General features: G+C 45.6%; 1 protein-coding gene across 1 annotated transcript; it reads right to left on the minus strand.

Annotated features, from left to right (window-relative positions):
* Positions 1 to 622: 622 nt before the first annotated feature.
* Positions 623 to 16,519, minus strand: zhx3b (zinc fingers and homeoboxes 3b). The gene is made up of 7 exons (XM_077568539.1): positions 16,045 to 16,519; positions 7,781 to 8,668; positions 6,461 to 6,547; positions 4,959 to 6,371; positions 2,291 to 2,944; positions 1,421 to 1,670; positions 623 to 1,318 (listed from the first exon to the last, which is right to left on the minus strand). The coding sequence occupies exons 2-7, from the start codon at positions 8,513 to 8,515 to the stop codon at positions 1,308 to 1,310; spliced, it is 3,150 nt and encodes a 1,049-aa protein (XP_077424665.1). The 5' UTR covers positions 8,516 to 8,668; positions 16,045 to 16,519; the 3' UTR covers positions 623 to 1,307.
* Between the last annotated feature and the right edge of the window lie 220 nt (positions 16,520 to 16,739).

Raw genomic sequence — 16,739 nt, forward strand, 5'->3', positions numbered from 1 at the left:
CTTTACTTTTTTCTTCAAAGCTTGTAACGGATATTTACTTGAGTAAAATCTTGGAATTAATGTAAAATGATCAAATAGAAATTCATGTTTCTAAATCTATCCTTAAATCAGAATACTTATGTAAAATACAACTGTTTAAAAAAAATCAAAATGGACTCCGCTTTATAGGCAATCATTTTTTCTCATAGAAACAATTCTCCGAACAACTTCTCGCTTCCATTTAGTTGTGTTCATAAGTAGCACACTTCAGAAGCATTAATCTGCGAGGCCGCGTGGAGGGAACTTGAACAGGGTATTTTGCTCTCAGATGATACGCCAACGATGTACAACTAATACGCTATTTGAATTTTTAAAGTGCACAAATTATTTTGATATTTCTCCAACAAGAGTCAAGTAAAACTACTGACAGTCATGTTTGTCCGTCTTCGCACCGGTGGATAAGTTTGACTGCAGGTTATCGGCCATAACGGGAAGTGAATAAAACTAAGTAAGGAGCTCATTTAAAAATTTGTGAATGAACTTTGCGTTCATGTAGGAAATGATTTTTTCACAACACTGCTGATAATCATGTTTACCAACAACCTCAAGTCAAGTGTGAACAAGAAGTTTGAGTAAGGAAACGTTTGATGACATTCAGTTTATTCTGCAAACACACCTGTAAAAATGATACATTTCACCTAAGTAGGGAACCCTGGAAAAGTTCTGTTTTACAGTCAAATGTACATCATGTAAATGCTCCATAAAAATAACTGTTTTACACGTCAAGGAGCACTTGATGCTACGATACAAACAAAACTCCATCACCCGTCATTGTATTGTTGACGTGTGAGGATGAACGCATCCATTCCTTTATACTTTTATACACAATGTACAAATGAACGGAATATCTGAAAACCCTCTGCTTCATTTGTCCTAAGACGCTATGAAGAGTCCAGCCTGCACTTTTTTGTCTGCTGCCAGTCAATTAGTGCAAGCTGGCAATTTTTTTTAATTTTTTTTTTACTTTTAAGGCTTCAGGAAACACAGCCAGCAACAAAGCAAACTTAAAGTTCTTATTCTACATTACATTTTTCTCCAGTATTACTTGAATGGCCGATAAGGAACACAGCTGGATATTGGAAGGGCCATGACGAAAAATAAAACAAGGGTGGGGGTGGAGTGCCGAGCCTGAGTTTTTTGTGTCCATTTCACAAAGCAGTTGAGGTTACATCCACTATTTGTGTGTGCGTGTGTTTGTGTGTGTGTGTGTGTGTGGGGGGGGTCGTTCTGGTTCTCCTGGTTCCCCTCCTGTCATCCAGTCACATTTGTCAATCTGCTTCTGTAGTGAGTCAAACCGGGAATGGGGGGGGGGGGGGGGGTCGTCGGAATACCATTAGATCGTAACTACACTTCAAATGACATTTCAAGACGACCAAATTACCTTTTGTAGTCTTGTGCGTGTCGCCCTCCCCTGCTTGGCCACACAGCGACTGCTCAATTTTCTCCTTACTTCCTCTCGGGTGTGGCTCCACGGGGGAGGAGCCCGACGGCGGCGGCTCAGCGGCTGCTGCTGCGCCCGCCGCGGGTTCCAGCGCAGACGCTCGCTCGGGTCGAGGCACAGATGCCCTGGTGGCGAACCAATGTCTCACCAGATCTGTTGTCAAACCCGTCGCCTTTGCCAGTTCCTGTAACTGCAGTTGGAAAGACCCGTGTTCAAGTGCTGCTCATTTCAATGGACATTTGCACCAAAAAAATTAATCACTTGAATGCAACTTGAGGTAGAAACTTGTAGGGCTAAGTATCGATTCTAATTTCTTCAATCTATTCAATTTCGATTCCCAAGAGGTCAGTTTGATTATTCAAAACGATATTAATTATGGAACATTAGGTCTTCTTAAATATCAAGGACATGATAAAAAAAAATCCACAAATATTAAATATTCCAAATTATTTTTTGCGGCAGTAGTAACTGGTTAAATGATTTAGTGTTATAAATTAATCACTTAAGTGTTACACAAACATTGATTTTTTTAAACCCAGCCCGAGAAACCCGTGGATGTATTCTTTTTTCTTTTTTTAAAGAAAAAATAACAAAGATGGCGGCCATTTTCTAATGGGGTGTTTACAAGCATTCAGCGGCCACCAAAACAAAGTATTTATTTTTCATGATTTTGAAGCCTCATTTGATATATTTTGTGATTTATTTATTTTTTTAAACATTGATTATACACACTTTTCTCTGATTTATTTTCACTTAACAGGGACTTCAACGAACTTTGACCCATTGCGCTGACGCGTTTGTGGTCAGTACCTGCAACTCTTCCTGACCGCCGCAGCCGTCGAGGTGCGCCTGGAGGAAGCGTTCGTTATCCTGGTGGAGTTCCTCGTCCAGGGCCGTGTTCTGGTAAGCCTCCAGCCACTTCAGCTGGCTGTTCTTCTGCATGTAGCGACAGTCCCCGAACCAGCGCACCACGTCGGGCCGGGGCAGCCCCGTGCCCGAGAGGAGCTCATCGTACTGAGCGGGGCTGGGCCACTGCGTTCGCGCATACACTCGCTTGAGCAGGTGCAGTTGATCCGCCGTCTTCTTACCTCGCAGAACGGCCGCTTTGGCGCCGGGCATCGGCGCAGGGGTGGTAGATGCGCCGGATTGGGCGCTCCCTTCCGCCACCTCGTCCTCCGGTTTGCCGTTGGCCTCGGTCACCTTCAGCATCTTTAGATTGATCTTAATCGGGTTGACTTTGAGTTCGCCGGAAGCGTCCTCGTTCAGTCCTTCCTCGCCGTCGGCCGATGCTTGCGCCGCCTCCTCCTCCTCTTTCCGTCTTTCAGCCGCCGCCGCTTTCTTCCTCCTTTCGGTGAACCAGGTGTGGATCTCCCTTCGAGTCATCTTGGTCTCGCTTCGCAGTCGGTCCACTTCTTCTCCTGACGGTTCGGCGGCCTGAGTGAAGCTGGCCTCCAGCGCTTTGATCTTAACAAAATCAAACAAAAATGATGTTTTTCAACGAGGGTGAGTGAGTCTGATGCTGCTTCACTGTGAATTTCAAGCTTAGAAACAACTTAAGTGACGCACAAATGCCAGTAGATGGCAGCTATGCACCATTTCAGGATTGAGGTCAGCCATTTTGTGAATACACATAACAGGAGGTGAAGATTGCGACAACAGTTTGGACAACACGATTATGAATCTGATTAATGGTGGTGCTTCTCCCCCCCTAAGCACTCTTATCCCCTCCAAGTTCACCAATCAGAAGCAGAATAAACAGGTCTGTATTGCCACCTTTGTTGACCTCGCAAATGCCTTTGATTTAGCCAATCACTCTTTTGCTGGGAAGGCTTTCCAGTATCGGCCTTTCCAGTGGCTGTTGTGAGTGGTTCGCCAGCTACCTTTCTGACCGTGTCCAACAGGCGAAGGCTGAAAATGTTATTTCTGAGCCATTGCCAGTGTCTAAAGGTGTGCCACAAGGCTCCATTCCGGGTCCAACCCTTTTCTCCATCGACATGAATGACATAGCCAAAACTGTTAAGAATTCCCGGATTCATCTCAATGCTGATGACACAATCCTGTATTTGGTTGGACCTTCATTGGAAATTGCAGCGTCCTGTCTCCAGCTTAGCCTTACCTCTGTGGAGCACGTCTTCCGTTAAGATCCATCTTCGCCTCAACACTGCTAAAACGTAAGTGTATTTCATTCAGCCTTAAGCAAGTAATCAGTCATCCTACTATTACTTGTGCTGATGGATGCGATTTAGAATGTGTCACTTCTTATAAATATTTATTTATTCATCACTGTCATTTGCCACACACATCAGTAAACTGCAAGCTAAGGTTAAAGCCAGATTATCTTTCCTTTTTCGCAAGAAAGCCTCATTCACTCATGCCACAAAGTGCTTGCTAGTGAAGATGACATTGTTGCCTATTCTTGACTAGGAGACCTTATTTACAGAATAGCACCAAACTCCACTCTTAAAAAAACTGGACACTCTTTATCATTCAGCTATCCGATTTCAGACTCACCGTTGCGATCTTTACAAAGTAGTGGGCTGGCCATCTCTTCAAATCACTGGTTTGTCTTTATCTATAAAACTTTTCTTGGCATGACACCATCCTATCTGTCCTCATTTCTTCATTTTGCTCAGAATACTTACAGTACCAGGTATAGTTAGTTTATTAAGTTCACCCCTCCAAAAACACTTACTACATTTGGCCGTAATTTCTTTGGATTCGCAGTAGCAAATGATTGGAACACCCCACAGAACAAACTCAGACTCATCTCTTCTTTGTTTATAAACAAGATGAAGGAAATTGTAGTTGACACCTGTTCTTGTTAATATAATAAGCATAAGTGCCCTTCTCCTCTTTTTTATAATTATGTTGTGCTTTGTTGTGATGTATGTGCTCTGTTTGGGCTTCTTGTCCAGGTCATGTTTGTAAATGAGAATTAGTTCTCAAACATTTTACCTGGTTAAATAAAAATAAAAGAATGCTATTCGCGGACCCTCGACTATAAAGACGAACTACTTGTAGCTTAGCGTTAGATACGACGAGGCTACAGGCTTGTAAACCACAACAGGGATGGATTTAAATGGGACCAAAGAGAAAACAGCATCATTTGTTCTGCCATTAAGCAGGCTACGGCGCGGGATCCTGGAGGTTAAAGTAAATTATTTTGACGAGAAAAAAGGAAAACCTTTCCGTGGATTGATACCCTGCTTTGACGGGCTAGCGTAGGCTAAGCTCTATGTTTGAATGAGATACCGTAAGTAAAGATGGCTTTGTAAATATATGATGAAGAAAAAGCACTATAGGCCTATTAGTGTTAACCACTTAGTATTTTTGATCAAACTGAATTTTTTACTTGTTGGACTATGAAGCGTTTTTTTGTTAGTTTTTTTCCAGAGAAAAATACATACAGGTCTCAGTCTCTCTATAGTACTGTTTTCCTGAGATATAAACTTTTTTTTCTTTGTGGCCAAGTGCTCACCTGGTGAGGTTCTCGCTCCTTGTAGCGAACGAGTGTGAAATCCGGAGAAGGCGATCTGGGCAGTCTGCGCGAGGGCGTAGAGGGAGACGTGGGCGTGGGCGTTGACGCCGGGCTCAGAGGAGCAGAAGTGTGCTGTGGCGTTTTGGCGCCAGAATTGCAGCCGCCGCTATTTTCGGACAGGTCAATGGGTCCGGGGCTGCCCTCACCGCTCCCTGCGGACGACTTGTTTGGCGCGCGCGGGCCCTTGAGGTTGCGAAGGTGGTAGCGTCGATCGCTGAACCACTTGCGGACTTCGCGCACCGTGAGTCCCGTCAGTGAGATGAGGCGGTCCACCTCCTCCTGGTTGGGGTAGGCGTTGCTCAGAAAACTGTCTTTGAGAGTGCCGAGCTGCTCCTGGGACTTTTTGCCCTTGCAAAAGCCGGGGTCCAGGAAGGCGTTGATACCGCGGGAGCTCAGAGAGCCGCCGGCCACGGGTGACGGCGACGACGATTTGGAGGAAGGGGGGGAGGTGTCCTCCATTTTGGAGTTGCTCATGCTCAGGTCTGCGTCATCCTCAGCGGCGCTGGTGGCGTCGTTTTTGTTCCCGCTGCCGCCAGTGTCTTTGCTCTTTTGTCCGTTGTTGTCAGTTGTGCTGCTGCTGTTTGAAGGCTTGTCGTCTGTGCTGACTTTGGGGAGGTTTGTACTTTTACCGACATCGCTTTTGCTCTTGCCATGAGCAGCATTGTGGCTTTTCACACTGCCGCTACTCACCTTTGCATTGCCGTGATTGTTGCCTCCCAGAGTGAGGTTAATGACACTAGCGTGACTGCTGCTACTAATGACACTGCTGGCGGCCCCTCCCCCACTCCTACTACTCTTACTGCTGCCAATCACATTGCTTCCCGTACTGCCGCTGGCCACCGAGCCCACCATCATGCCCTTGTCGGCCGCCGGGGCCGCGGCGGGTCGGGCCTGCATCATGGGTCGAGCCGCTGCCTGGGGCTTGGGCGTGAGAGCCAGCGCCACGGGGGTACCGTTGACCTGTATGCCGTTGGTCATCACGGGTTGTGTGACGAGGACGCCCCCTTGGCTAACGAGAGAGCCCTGCAAGATTTGAGGGATCCCGGTGGCCCCCAGGACTGTGATCGTGTGAGGCGCGGGAGTCTGCGGCTGGTTGTGTGCGGTTTGGATGATGGTGTTGAACATTTTCCTCCTGGACTCCTCGATCTCCTCCGGAGACCAGCTGATGCCTTGTTTGAGTCGCTGCGCCGTGAACCAGATCTTGATCTGCTCTTCTGGGAACTTGGTGACCACGGTGAGGTAGCAGAGCTCCGCCTTTGTCGGGTAGGGGAATTTGCTGAAGGAGGTCTTCAAAAAGGAAGAGGAATCCATGGAAGCGTTGTATGTGGGGATGCTACTCAGAGGAATCATCACCTGGATGGGAATAGTTGGGAAGGAGAAGAAGAACTTTACATGCTGACAAGCGTCCATGTTGGCTGAGCTAGAATTGAAACAAGAATTACTTTGGGAAGATTCTTGGAAGATGAGGCATCAGTGGAAACTGCGGTCAGAGAGGACTGGTGCAGGCTTTTGTTGTGAACAGACACCACCTATACATACATTGGATTAGAGGTGCAACAATAAATCGGCAACTATTTTAAAAGACAACTGATAGTTTCGAAACCTTATTCAACTTAAAACTGTCCGAATCCTCACAATTTCAGCCACTAACCAGTAAACATTCTCAGATATCTGTAGTCCTCAAGGAAAAAAAGATTGGTTATCTTTGTGCTCAATTGAAATAAGATAATTACAAAAAGTGGCAAATCCAAGACCAGAAAGTAAAAACCCTTAACAGAACTTGTTTACCTACCAGTTGAGTAGAAGCACCTGTGGCTAAAACTAAACGGTTACAAGGTCTTTACTTTCTGAATCTGGATTTGCCAAATTGCCACCTCTGACAATTGCAAATATCTGCCTTTACTTTAGAAAACAGTGATCAACATTTTCCCATTTTTTTTTAATGTTATGGCCCAAACCAGTAACTGAATCTTAAATAATTTTTTGCAATGGTACTTTGAAATAATGCCCTGTTTTGGAATAAACCGATGGAAATTAAATCCAATTAAATCCTTAGTTGTTAATCTACATTGGATTTCGTAAACCAGTCAGTAAAACAAAGCAGGCTCATTCCATGCCAGATCACTGCAAAAATCGGAATATTTTTAACCCAGCAATTTTGATTTTAATGAAATTCAGTGTACTTGTTGATCGTAATCTTACAACACAAAATCTTGAATTTTTGTTCAATCGGAGCAGGGGTTTGGTAGGTACAGCCCACCGAATTCTGACATTTTAGGCAAAAGTGGTGTGGCCACCTTCCTTATCTCATTAACTTGTGGGTCAATCTTCATGAAACAGGTATTGTTGGGAAGAAAAATCAAAAAGGATTCCAAACCTGCAAATCATTTTGAAGATTACTGCATATTTTAGTAACCTTTTGTTTTTAGTTGACCTTGTGGATTACATGGACCTTTTAATAATTTTTTTGATGAAATGTAATCTCTCACGTGTTCTACAATATACAAAAAGTTTCAGAGATGTCTTGTGAATATTGACCCAGGAGATAAGCGTTCAAAGGAGGACGACCACACCCCTTTTTGACGAAAATGTAAAAATTCAGCAGGCCGTAGCTCCTAAAGCCCAGCCTGACCTAAAATGTGGGATTTTGCGTTAAGCCATCAATATCAACAAGTACACCACGTTTCATTCAAATCAAAACGTGCTTGGTTAAACCGATTGGGTAATTTGGCATGGAATGACCCACCAAGGAGTCAACCTACCTGTGTGATGGGGGTCTTGAGCACCGGTAAAGCACCAGAGCCATTGACGATCTGAATGGCTGAGGGTAGCGTGACCTTGGTTAGTCCGTTGTGGACAGCCGTGGGCAGGTGAGCGACTTGGGTGATTGTAACAGTCTCCTTTTTCTCAGGCTCCTTGCAGCCAGAAAAGGAGTGCGGATCCAAGGAAGGCTGGGACATTACAATCCGTTTGAGCTCCGATTTGCCCTTGAGCATCTTCATGATTGGGGTCTTGCTGATGGAAATCTCGTTATCTTTGCCTTCATCTGAGCCAGTTGCTATTGTTTGCTCCACCACCGCCCTCCTATCCCTCCTTCTCAGCTGTAGAGGGCAGTTAAAGGTGCTGGGGTGAATCCTGGCATTATGAAGAGCCAGGCCTTCAAATTTAAGCGCCGAAAAGCCGCAGTTCACACAGAGGAAGCTCGGGTCCGAACGAAATTCCGGGTGCCCGGCGTACACGTGGTCTAAGAACAAGTTAAGGTCGTAGGTTTCAAAGTTGCAAGGCTTGCAGATGTAGTTCCCTGCATCGTCTATGACGGGGTCTGCTGCCTCCAGTTTGGGAGCGTCGGCCAGATCTGGCGGGCTGTGCCTGCCCCCGCCCCCAGAAATGGGAGTTTGCCGCTGAAGAACCGGAATGTCCGCTTCGAAGTCCTCAAAGTGGGGTATGATCTTGCTGGGGATCATACAGGGGATGGTGGACTTCCTCTTGCTGGCCATGTTGTGGCCACACGGTGGGGAGCGCCGCTCAAATAACTGCGAGTGGGGTGTTGATGGGGAGGATGGGTGGTTGCTGGCAGCCTATAGGCAAGCCGTGGAGGGAGGGAGTGTGCACAGCATGTCCATACGTCCACTTGGAGCTTTCATGGTGGCCTGGGGGGGAAATGTGGACATAATAAAACATTTGGTGGTTACTTACAATGAAACACAACTCCACGAGCAACTTGTGTAAAAGCGAGAGGATGTTACCAGCAATTAAAATGCAATCGCTTTCCCCACGCTAAAACCAAACAAAACCCAAAATATGATTACAAGGCATCCTTTATGCCATTAATGAGGGTTTTTCAAACCCACTCTGCTTTTTCACCAAACCCTTTTTGGGAGTGCTCCTGTCTGACCCCCTCCTTTCCCCTCCCCGTCCCCCGCGCCGCTATGTCTCACTTCCCCTCCATCATGACCCCTCCACCCCCCACGACAGAGCGCGAGTGCATTTAGAAAGAAAAAAAAAAACGAGCCTTTGCACACCTTGACAAATATTGGGACGAACACATCGTGCATTACAGGTCTGCTTGTAGTTGGGAAGGCCCGTCAGCTTGGTGGTGTTTTTGTTGCTACAAATGAGTGAACATTTTCCTACGTCTCCAAGCAAAATGGTGAGGCTTCCTGGGAAGGAGTTTCACCATCCCGCCTTCCCTCCCTCAGGCGGCGCAGAGAGCAGAGGTGGGTAGAGTAGCCAAGAATTCTTCTAAGAGTGATGTCACGTTTGAATAATATGACTTAAGTAAAGTAAATCGTAGTCTTCCAAATAATTAATTTTAGTAAGGGTTAGCATTCAGTGGGCAAAAAAAACATACTCAAGAACTGAGTGACTGGTGATTAACCTCTTGATGGCTTCTGAGACAAATACTCAGATTTATGTCCCGCTAAGCAAAAAGGACGCTTTCTCAATTAGACCGTTTTGTCCTGTATGTAGAAAATAAAGGCTTGGATGACACTGAACTTCTTGGATTACAACAAAAATTAAAGTGAAGTTATGGTGTCTGGGCCCAGTGGCCCTTGTACATGCCACCCTGCTGACTGGGGCCTCCTGGGCACCTTATCTAAAGCCAACAGTCTCAAACTGTCTCAAAATCAATTTTTTTCATCTTAGGCAACTGGCTAAGGTATAGTCTCTCCTTTCTCAACAGCACTTTTATTTTGGGGAAAAATACTCAAAGTAAAAAGTACGTTGACAAGTACAATTCATCCAAAATGTTATTTGCTTAAATTCACTTGGGACAACCCACATCCGACAAAGGGGGACTCTCAATTGTGGACCGGAAAATGGTTTTGGGGCATGGATGTGGCACCTGACACAAAAAGTGGCCGAAGCTGACAAACGTGACTGGCTCACCAGTTGAACTGGTAAATTCAAAAGCATGTCAACGTCCTGCCCCTTATTACGCAAGGCACAACTGCTGGCCACGTCACAAACCTGCCCTTCTCCAAACACCGTCAAGGCTTTCCTTCTCTTGCTTGTACCCACAACACCCAAAAAGTTTATAGCAAGCGAAAGGTCTATGTTAGTTTCAGACACGAGTCAACGTTAACTCCACAGGGAAGCTACACCCTTCACGCACCAAATACGCCAACATCAGTTCTTTCCATTGAAATGCTAAAACTTTGGTTCACACCATTTGAGATGAGTGAGGAATTTGATTGGCTTCCACTTGATAAGAACCTGACATTTTCTTCCCCCGTGATTTCAGCCATTAGTGCGGAACATGAGGGGTTAACTGAGATTTGTTACTGTTGAAGGAACGTGATGCCCCTTGTTCCTTGGAGCCCCCCCCGGGGAGAGTCACTACCCTCATCTTGGGCTGTTGCGCCCCCCTCCTACTCCTCTGCCATTCAATTCTGCATCAGGGGGCACATCGCGCTGCCAAGGCGGCCTGGTCACGTGACCGAAACAAAGGCTTCTGGGTGGACAGTCTCAGTCATCCATTACGTGGCTGTGTCGGGTGAGGCGTTGGGGGAAGGGGAGCCGCTTTGGGGTGTTAACTGTCGTAGAGGAAGCGCCGAGAGGAATTTTCCTGACCCGATACCCCCGGCCCCCCCCGCTTCCAACCGCCGCACCCTGCCAACCCCCGCTCTTCGACGCCCCCTCTTGCTCCAAACTACAGTCATCCAGTGCTCCACCCCACTTCGCCACCTCACACCCCCACCCCCACACACCCTTTCCCTCCTCGCCATGCTTGCTCAGACTGGAATGTTCCAAACCAAGAAGCCCTTCAGTCAGTGGACAAAAACTGAAATTTTACAATACGCCCCCAAAAAATACCCATCAAAACCGCTGATTAACATACAATACGTAGGGGTGTGAATTGCGTTATACCTGGCGATTCGATCCATGTCACGATTCGATGCCAATTAATCCCGATACAAATCTATAAATTGATTATTGCGATTTTTTTTTTCTTCTTTTACTCAAATTTAGAAAATACTAATCAGTAAACTTGTACATGTTGTACATTGTAAGATTTGTATGAAAATGTATCTGAAACTTCAGGCTTATAACTGTTGATTGCAGTCTGTTTCATGCTTAAACAGCCCCCAAAATAAAAATATTAAGGCTAAATGTTCCATTAATAGAACATTCTTCCATGCGTAGTGTGAACCCTAACCCTAAGTAAGACGTTTTGTAAAAAGCGATTCGGCCGCATAAAGAATCGTTTCGAGAATTGTGCACTGTAAGATCACGATATATTGCCGACTGGATTTTTTTTAAACACCCCTACTGTATATGTATTCAACGAAAAGCGGGGGGAAATTGTGAGAACATTCCAGGAAAATTACGAAATATTAAATAATATTGAGAGACAAAAATAGAAAAAACAAACAAACTGTGGTTATTTTGTTGTATGCTTCAAACCCTTTGTTGTCGGGTTAGAAGCGGGATCTTTCAACTATAGGGAGTCCTCGAGTTCCATTCCAACGCTGGCGATGTAACCCAAATTTCGATGTAAGTCGGATTTCACAGTTAAAGTCGATATTTACATCAAAAGACTTTGTACAGTAATTTAAAAATATATATTTGCGCCACCCGGAAGATGCCGGAACCAATATTTTGTGTTTCCGCAGGAACATTCATTGCTGACGGACGGCAAAGCAGAGTTAATGGAAACGTAAACACGGAAATGTGATGGGCCTGATGGCGAGCCGACCTGCTCGATGGACGCCCGTTGCTGGAGGTACCAACAACACAACTTTAAATAACTTTAAAATGGCGTGATTACTGTGGGAAATTAATGAAAAAGAAGGTGCTACAGAGGAGGCACGAGCGTTGTAAAGTCGAGTCATCGTTGGTCACGTACGTCGTAACTCGATGACTCCCTTTACGTATTATCAAAAATGAAATATATTAAGAGCATGTGTTTGTCACATATGCATATGCAATTTTTTATTTTTTGTTGCCATACCCCTGGTTTGGAAGTACACGGTCCTATTTACCCCCCAGCAGCACTGATGACAAATTGGGGCATTTAGCATGTAAGTTGCCCAACCCTGCCTTAACATAATGCCGGTATCGGCCCGATATGAAACCTGGTGTTGGTACTCGCCCATCCGTAATAATGGACAGAGCTACAAAGTTGTCCTGCAAGGTTTTTCCTAACCAGGGACTGCATTATGGGCCTCAGTCAGGTGAGCGTTGCAAACAAAGCTCTATGCTTGCTCCACCTATTCGGCCTGTTAACTCACAGAGTCTGAATTCAACACTGTCAAATTTGATGTCACATGTTGCGGCGATGGCGAGTTGGTGTCTGTGTGTCAGCATTTGCATGTGTGGGTTTCCTGTGAGATGTAGAGTGAAGCTAAGGAGGGGGGGGGGGGTGGGGTTGGTGAGCAAGGGCGCATATGTGCTTACGTCCGTATGCGTGTAGGGCGCGGGGGTGGCTGCCTGCGTGCCTGCGAGCGCATGTGAAGCTTGTTTACGGCGGTAGCGAGGCGGCTCGTTTTCCTGCCGGCGACACAAAGAAATGTTTTTGTCCCGCCGGGTTATTCAACGTCTGTTGGGTGGTTCTGCACAACATGACCTCTTTTCATCCCTTGGTCTGACTTTTGTGCAGGAACTATGCTGGATCCACAGAGTAAAGATCAAAATATCACAAGTCTCACTAAAATGAAGGCTACGTAGCATGGGCACAAAAATAGCAGTCAGTGCTGATGATAACGCAGCGCTTATGAGATGCATGTTCGCTTGTTTACTCGGTTTCAAGCTTCCTCGCTTTTCCTACGTCACGCAGATACCTCCCCCCCCCGCCTCCACTTCCCCTCTGGCCCTCCCTCCTTCCCAGTGTTCCTCCCCCTCCTCCTTCTCATGCTTGGCCAAGGGAGACAGGTCGGCAGCGCCACTGGTGTGTTACTATCCCCATGGCAACCACCTCCTACCCCTTCACCCCAACCACTAGCACCACCGGCAGTTCAGGAACACAAAATGTGTGCCTCGCATGCACGTTCACTGTGCCTATCTTAAGTTTGTTTTTGACGCGGCATTTGGAGCATCCCTGGACTGCTCTTATTTTAGATTCCCAGATAGGTGCGGTCGCCACGGAAAGTTATCGGCCAGAGATGATGCTGACTCTTCCTGTTGACCACATGCCTGAGTGCCCTTCCAGACATTGACCTTGGTTACTTCTTGCTCTCTTCCCTCAAGGGATGAATAAAGTTTCTGTCTTTTAGGCATGCCTGCAGCACCACAGGTTAAAAAAACAAAACAAAAAAGTTCAACCCCACCAACTTAAGCGTTTTGTTCAATTGCTCCTTTGCCGTCATTCAAACGTCTCTGAGAGATTTGCTTCATTCGCCCGTGACTCCGGTTCAACATTGGCAACAGTGGAACACTTCATGTCAGTTTCCGAGCGGGCCATGAGCGACTTTCAGGTCACAGAGCAGATGGCTGTGTGGGTTGCAAAGGGCTGCATTGCTGTGGCCTCTGCCGGGGCATGCAGAACTGGGCTGCTGAATAGAGAGCCACAGACAGAGCGAGTGAGCGAGAGAAGGAGAGGGAGGAAAAATGGCGTCGCGTCGTGCTCTGTGCTGCCCAACCTAAAATGGCTGACATCACAAGCTGCTCGCCAGCCGAGCAGAACGCAGGCGGCCGCCGCTGACCCAAACCTGCTAGCGCCGGATGTGGGAGTGAATCAGCGCGCTTTCGCCAAGACTAAAAGGCTCTCGCCGAGCGGTTGACGCCGAGCTGGTTGACAACTTGGTAGGGATATGCGAATACATTGTCGGCATGACAGTAGGGAGGGAGCGTGACGCCGCCGAACGGCTCGTACGCTGAAATGACTTCCCTCGTAGGAGCCTTGAGTGAAGACTGAAGATACAATTCAAAGAATTCAAATGGTTACAGAAATATCTCATTCATTCCTCCTCTACGAGGTGAAATCCTAACCTCGGACAGAAAATGTGAAGAGTCAAGTTGTCGGTATTTGATGGAGTGCCGGCTAAACAAAACACTGCAAGATTGAGATAGATCTGTGTTGTTGACGGTTTTGGCCTTCACAGGAGGACAGCCGGACTTCACCTTTGAGTCATAGGCCCTAGTGTCACCGTGGGTAAACTCTCAAATCCCCCAGAAGTCACACAGCCACGACAACACGATATGATTCATCACCATGTCAGCATGCGATAACTCATCATCAAGATGCTTGATGTTAAACATTTCATTGCAAATGATGGTTAAAAAAAAAAACAATCATTTAAAAGCCCATTTGCATAACATTTAAAAGGGGCCACCAAGCGTGTCATTCTAATTAGAAAACTGGAACAGTTTTATTCATAGTACACTTAGCAATTGCATCGGGAAAATCTATTTAATATTATAAAAAACATGTTTAATGGAAAGTAAAGGATGAAGGCTAAAAGGAACACTAGTAGTCTATTTGCAAAATATTTAAAAAGGGCAACCATGCATGTCATTCTAATTGGAAAAGTAGAACTATTTTTCATAGTACACTAAAGAATTGTACACTACAGGGCAATAATTCTAAAAGTGATTTAGCAGTACCACTACTAGTATACCAGCGCTTTCTAGTGGTATGCAAAAGAATCACTGAATTAAATGCAAATGAAATTACATTTTAAGCATGAAATACAATCAAACCTGTTACAGTGAAACTTGTAGCTATTTTTTGTATCCAGTATATTTTAAAATTCATATACATCACGTTTTACTTAAAAAAAAAAAAAAAAGATTTATTTAACTTTTAACGTGCTGTTTTTAAACAATAATGTACATGTTTTGTTTAACTTTTACGTGCAATACATTTTATTAAAGTCATTATGTAGTTAATTTTCTTCTTCTGGCTATCATCTTTAATCATGTGACTTGTACTTGTTTACCCACCGTGTTGGTGTTTGAGATCGGGAAGATTCTTTATTCAAACACTCATTAAAGTAGCACTAAGGAACTTTTCAACCTTAATAAAAGATGTTCATAACTTTTCTGATGAAACATTGACTTACTGGCACCAAACAACTTTGAGGAGGACGGTAGAAACACTGCCACACAAAAAAAATACAAATGTGCTGACTGCTTTATGGCATATGTCACTTTACCCATTCGTTACAAAGACGGAAGTCAATTTGACTGGCGTGAGCTAAAAAAACGACGTAATGCGCTTGTCCTCATAGGAAATGTGGTCTTCCTTCAGGCATAACATTACCGCTTTTGTCCATATGGCGCCGCCCTAATCAACATAAACTGAAAGATCCTTAGTGTTGCTTTAAGCAGCACAACAAAACGCGGTGTGAAGTCATGGGGAAATTATATGTAAGCGCAACACGGTTAATGTTTGTGTATATCACAGTAGCTTAATAATAAATATGAGTATCATTTATACAAACACAACTTATGCCGTTTTGTTTTTTTAGTGTATATGCATTCCGATGTTGGTTAGCCTATCATAGTATTTTTGGAGGGTGTTTATAAGGACATATTTAAAAAAACACACACACAAAGTCGAAAGCAAAGCTTGGTGGCCTATTTGTAGAACTTTTACTGAGTGCCATTAAATGGAACACTTTTATTCATGTCACATTCAACAATTGTATACGAAAATCTATTTGAAATTACACACGAATATTCAAGCGTTCCCAAGTTGCACGAGTAATATTATTTATTTATTTAAAATTGACTTGATAAAATTGGAGCTGCTGCCGAATGCCAACGTCATCGTCATCACACATTTGCCATTACGGTGCGTGTTCATCTTCCTTCCGCTCAACTTGCAGGCGGAGTGAGTCCCAACTTCGTGCACATGACAATAATACGCGTCCGAACCTTCGATCTCGCAGCCCAGAGTGGGGAAGAAAAAAAAAGACAAGTCCCCAGTCTTCGAACAAGCCTCTCCACCCCCCCAGTCGGCTGTCGCCATTTTAAGCAGGCGACGTACGGTGCAGCTGGCCGGTGAAGGTGGACGCGAAGTTGGGCGAAGGCTGAACCGGCCCCGGTCGGAATGCAGACCAGGAAACGAAACGACACTCACCTCACGTTGTCGGCGCACGTCGCTGTGGCGAACAAAACAAGCCCAGAAAAAAAAAAAGTTTTCAATGGTAGCAGCTGAGCGGAACCAGTACGCCGACGGGAGGTCTGCGCCTCATTGATGGTAACTTCAAGGTGGAAGCTGCTCCGTCCATCGGCCGGTTGTCAAGACGCCTGAAGCCCCGGTCGCTCGCGCCCGCGACCCCGCTTCGGTTCGGGCTTGTTGTTTTATTTCGACTGGTTCCAGTGTGAGCGCAGCCAATGGAGGGAAGGAAAATACGGCGGACGTAGAGAGGGAAGAGGCGAACACGTGACGCCTACGTCACTGACGGTGGAGTTGGCGTGAGAGCGTGAAGAGGCGAAGAGCCCCGTGCAGTGAGCAAAAGCGACCTCCCGCCTTACATTCGAACCCCAAACATCGGGCGGGACGGGGTCCAACACGCCGGCATTGTTCTACCGCAGACAGTCCGGCTAAAAACGCCGTTCACACACCTGTCGCCCCAGGTGACCTCTCTTAAAGAGACAGACCCAGTTGAATCACTAGTCGTTCTTTGTTTCAGTCGGGAGGCCAAAACGAAAAAGTTACACATTTTATTTGCTTTTAATCAAGCAAAACTAAAGTTTTGGTTTCACTGAACCACTGGTGTTCAAACTACGGCCTGGGGACCATTTGCAGCCCGCCATCAAACTTGGTAGTAA

Source organism: Vanacampus margaritifer, chromosome 1, assembly GCF_051991255.1.
Source record: "Vanacampus margaritifer isolate UIUO_Vmar chromosome 1, RoL_Vmar_1.0, whole genome shotgun sequence".
NCBI classification, from domain to species: domain Eukaryota; kingdom Metazoa; phylum Chordata; class Actinopteri; order Syngnathiformes; family Syngnathidae; genus Vanacampus; species Vanacampus margaritifer.

Coding starts and splice junctions, on each gene's coding strand:
- zhx3b (XM_077568539.1), bottom strand. CDS start 8,515: ATGGCCAGCAAGAGGAAGTCCACCATCCCCTGTATGATCCCCAGCAAG. Junction 6,548..7,780: donor TCAAGACCCCCATCACACAG/GTAGGTTGACTC, acceptor ATGTATGTATAG/GTGGTGTCTGTTCACAACAA. Junction 6,372..6,460: donor CTTCCAAGAATCTTCCCAAA/GTAATTCTTGTT, acceptor ATTCCCATCCAG/GTGATGATTCCTCTGAGTAG.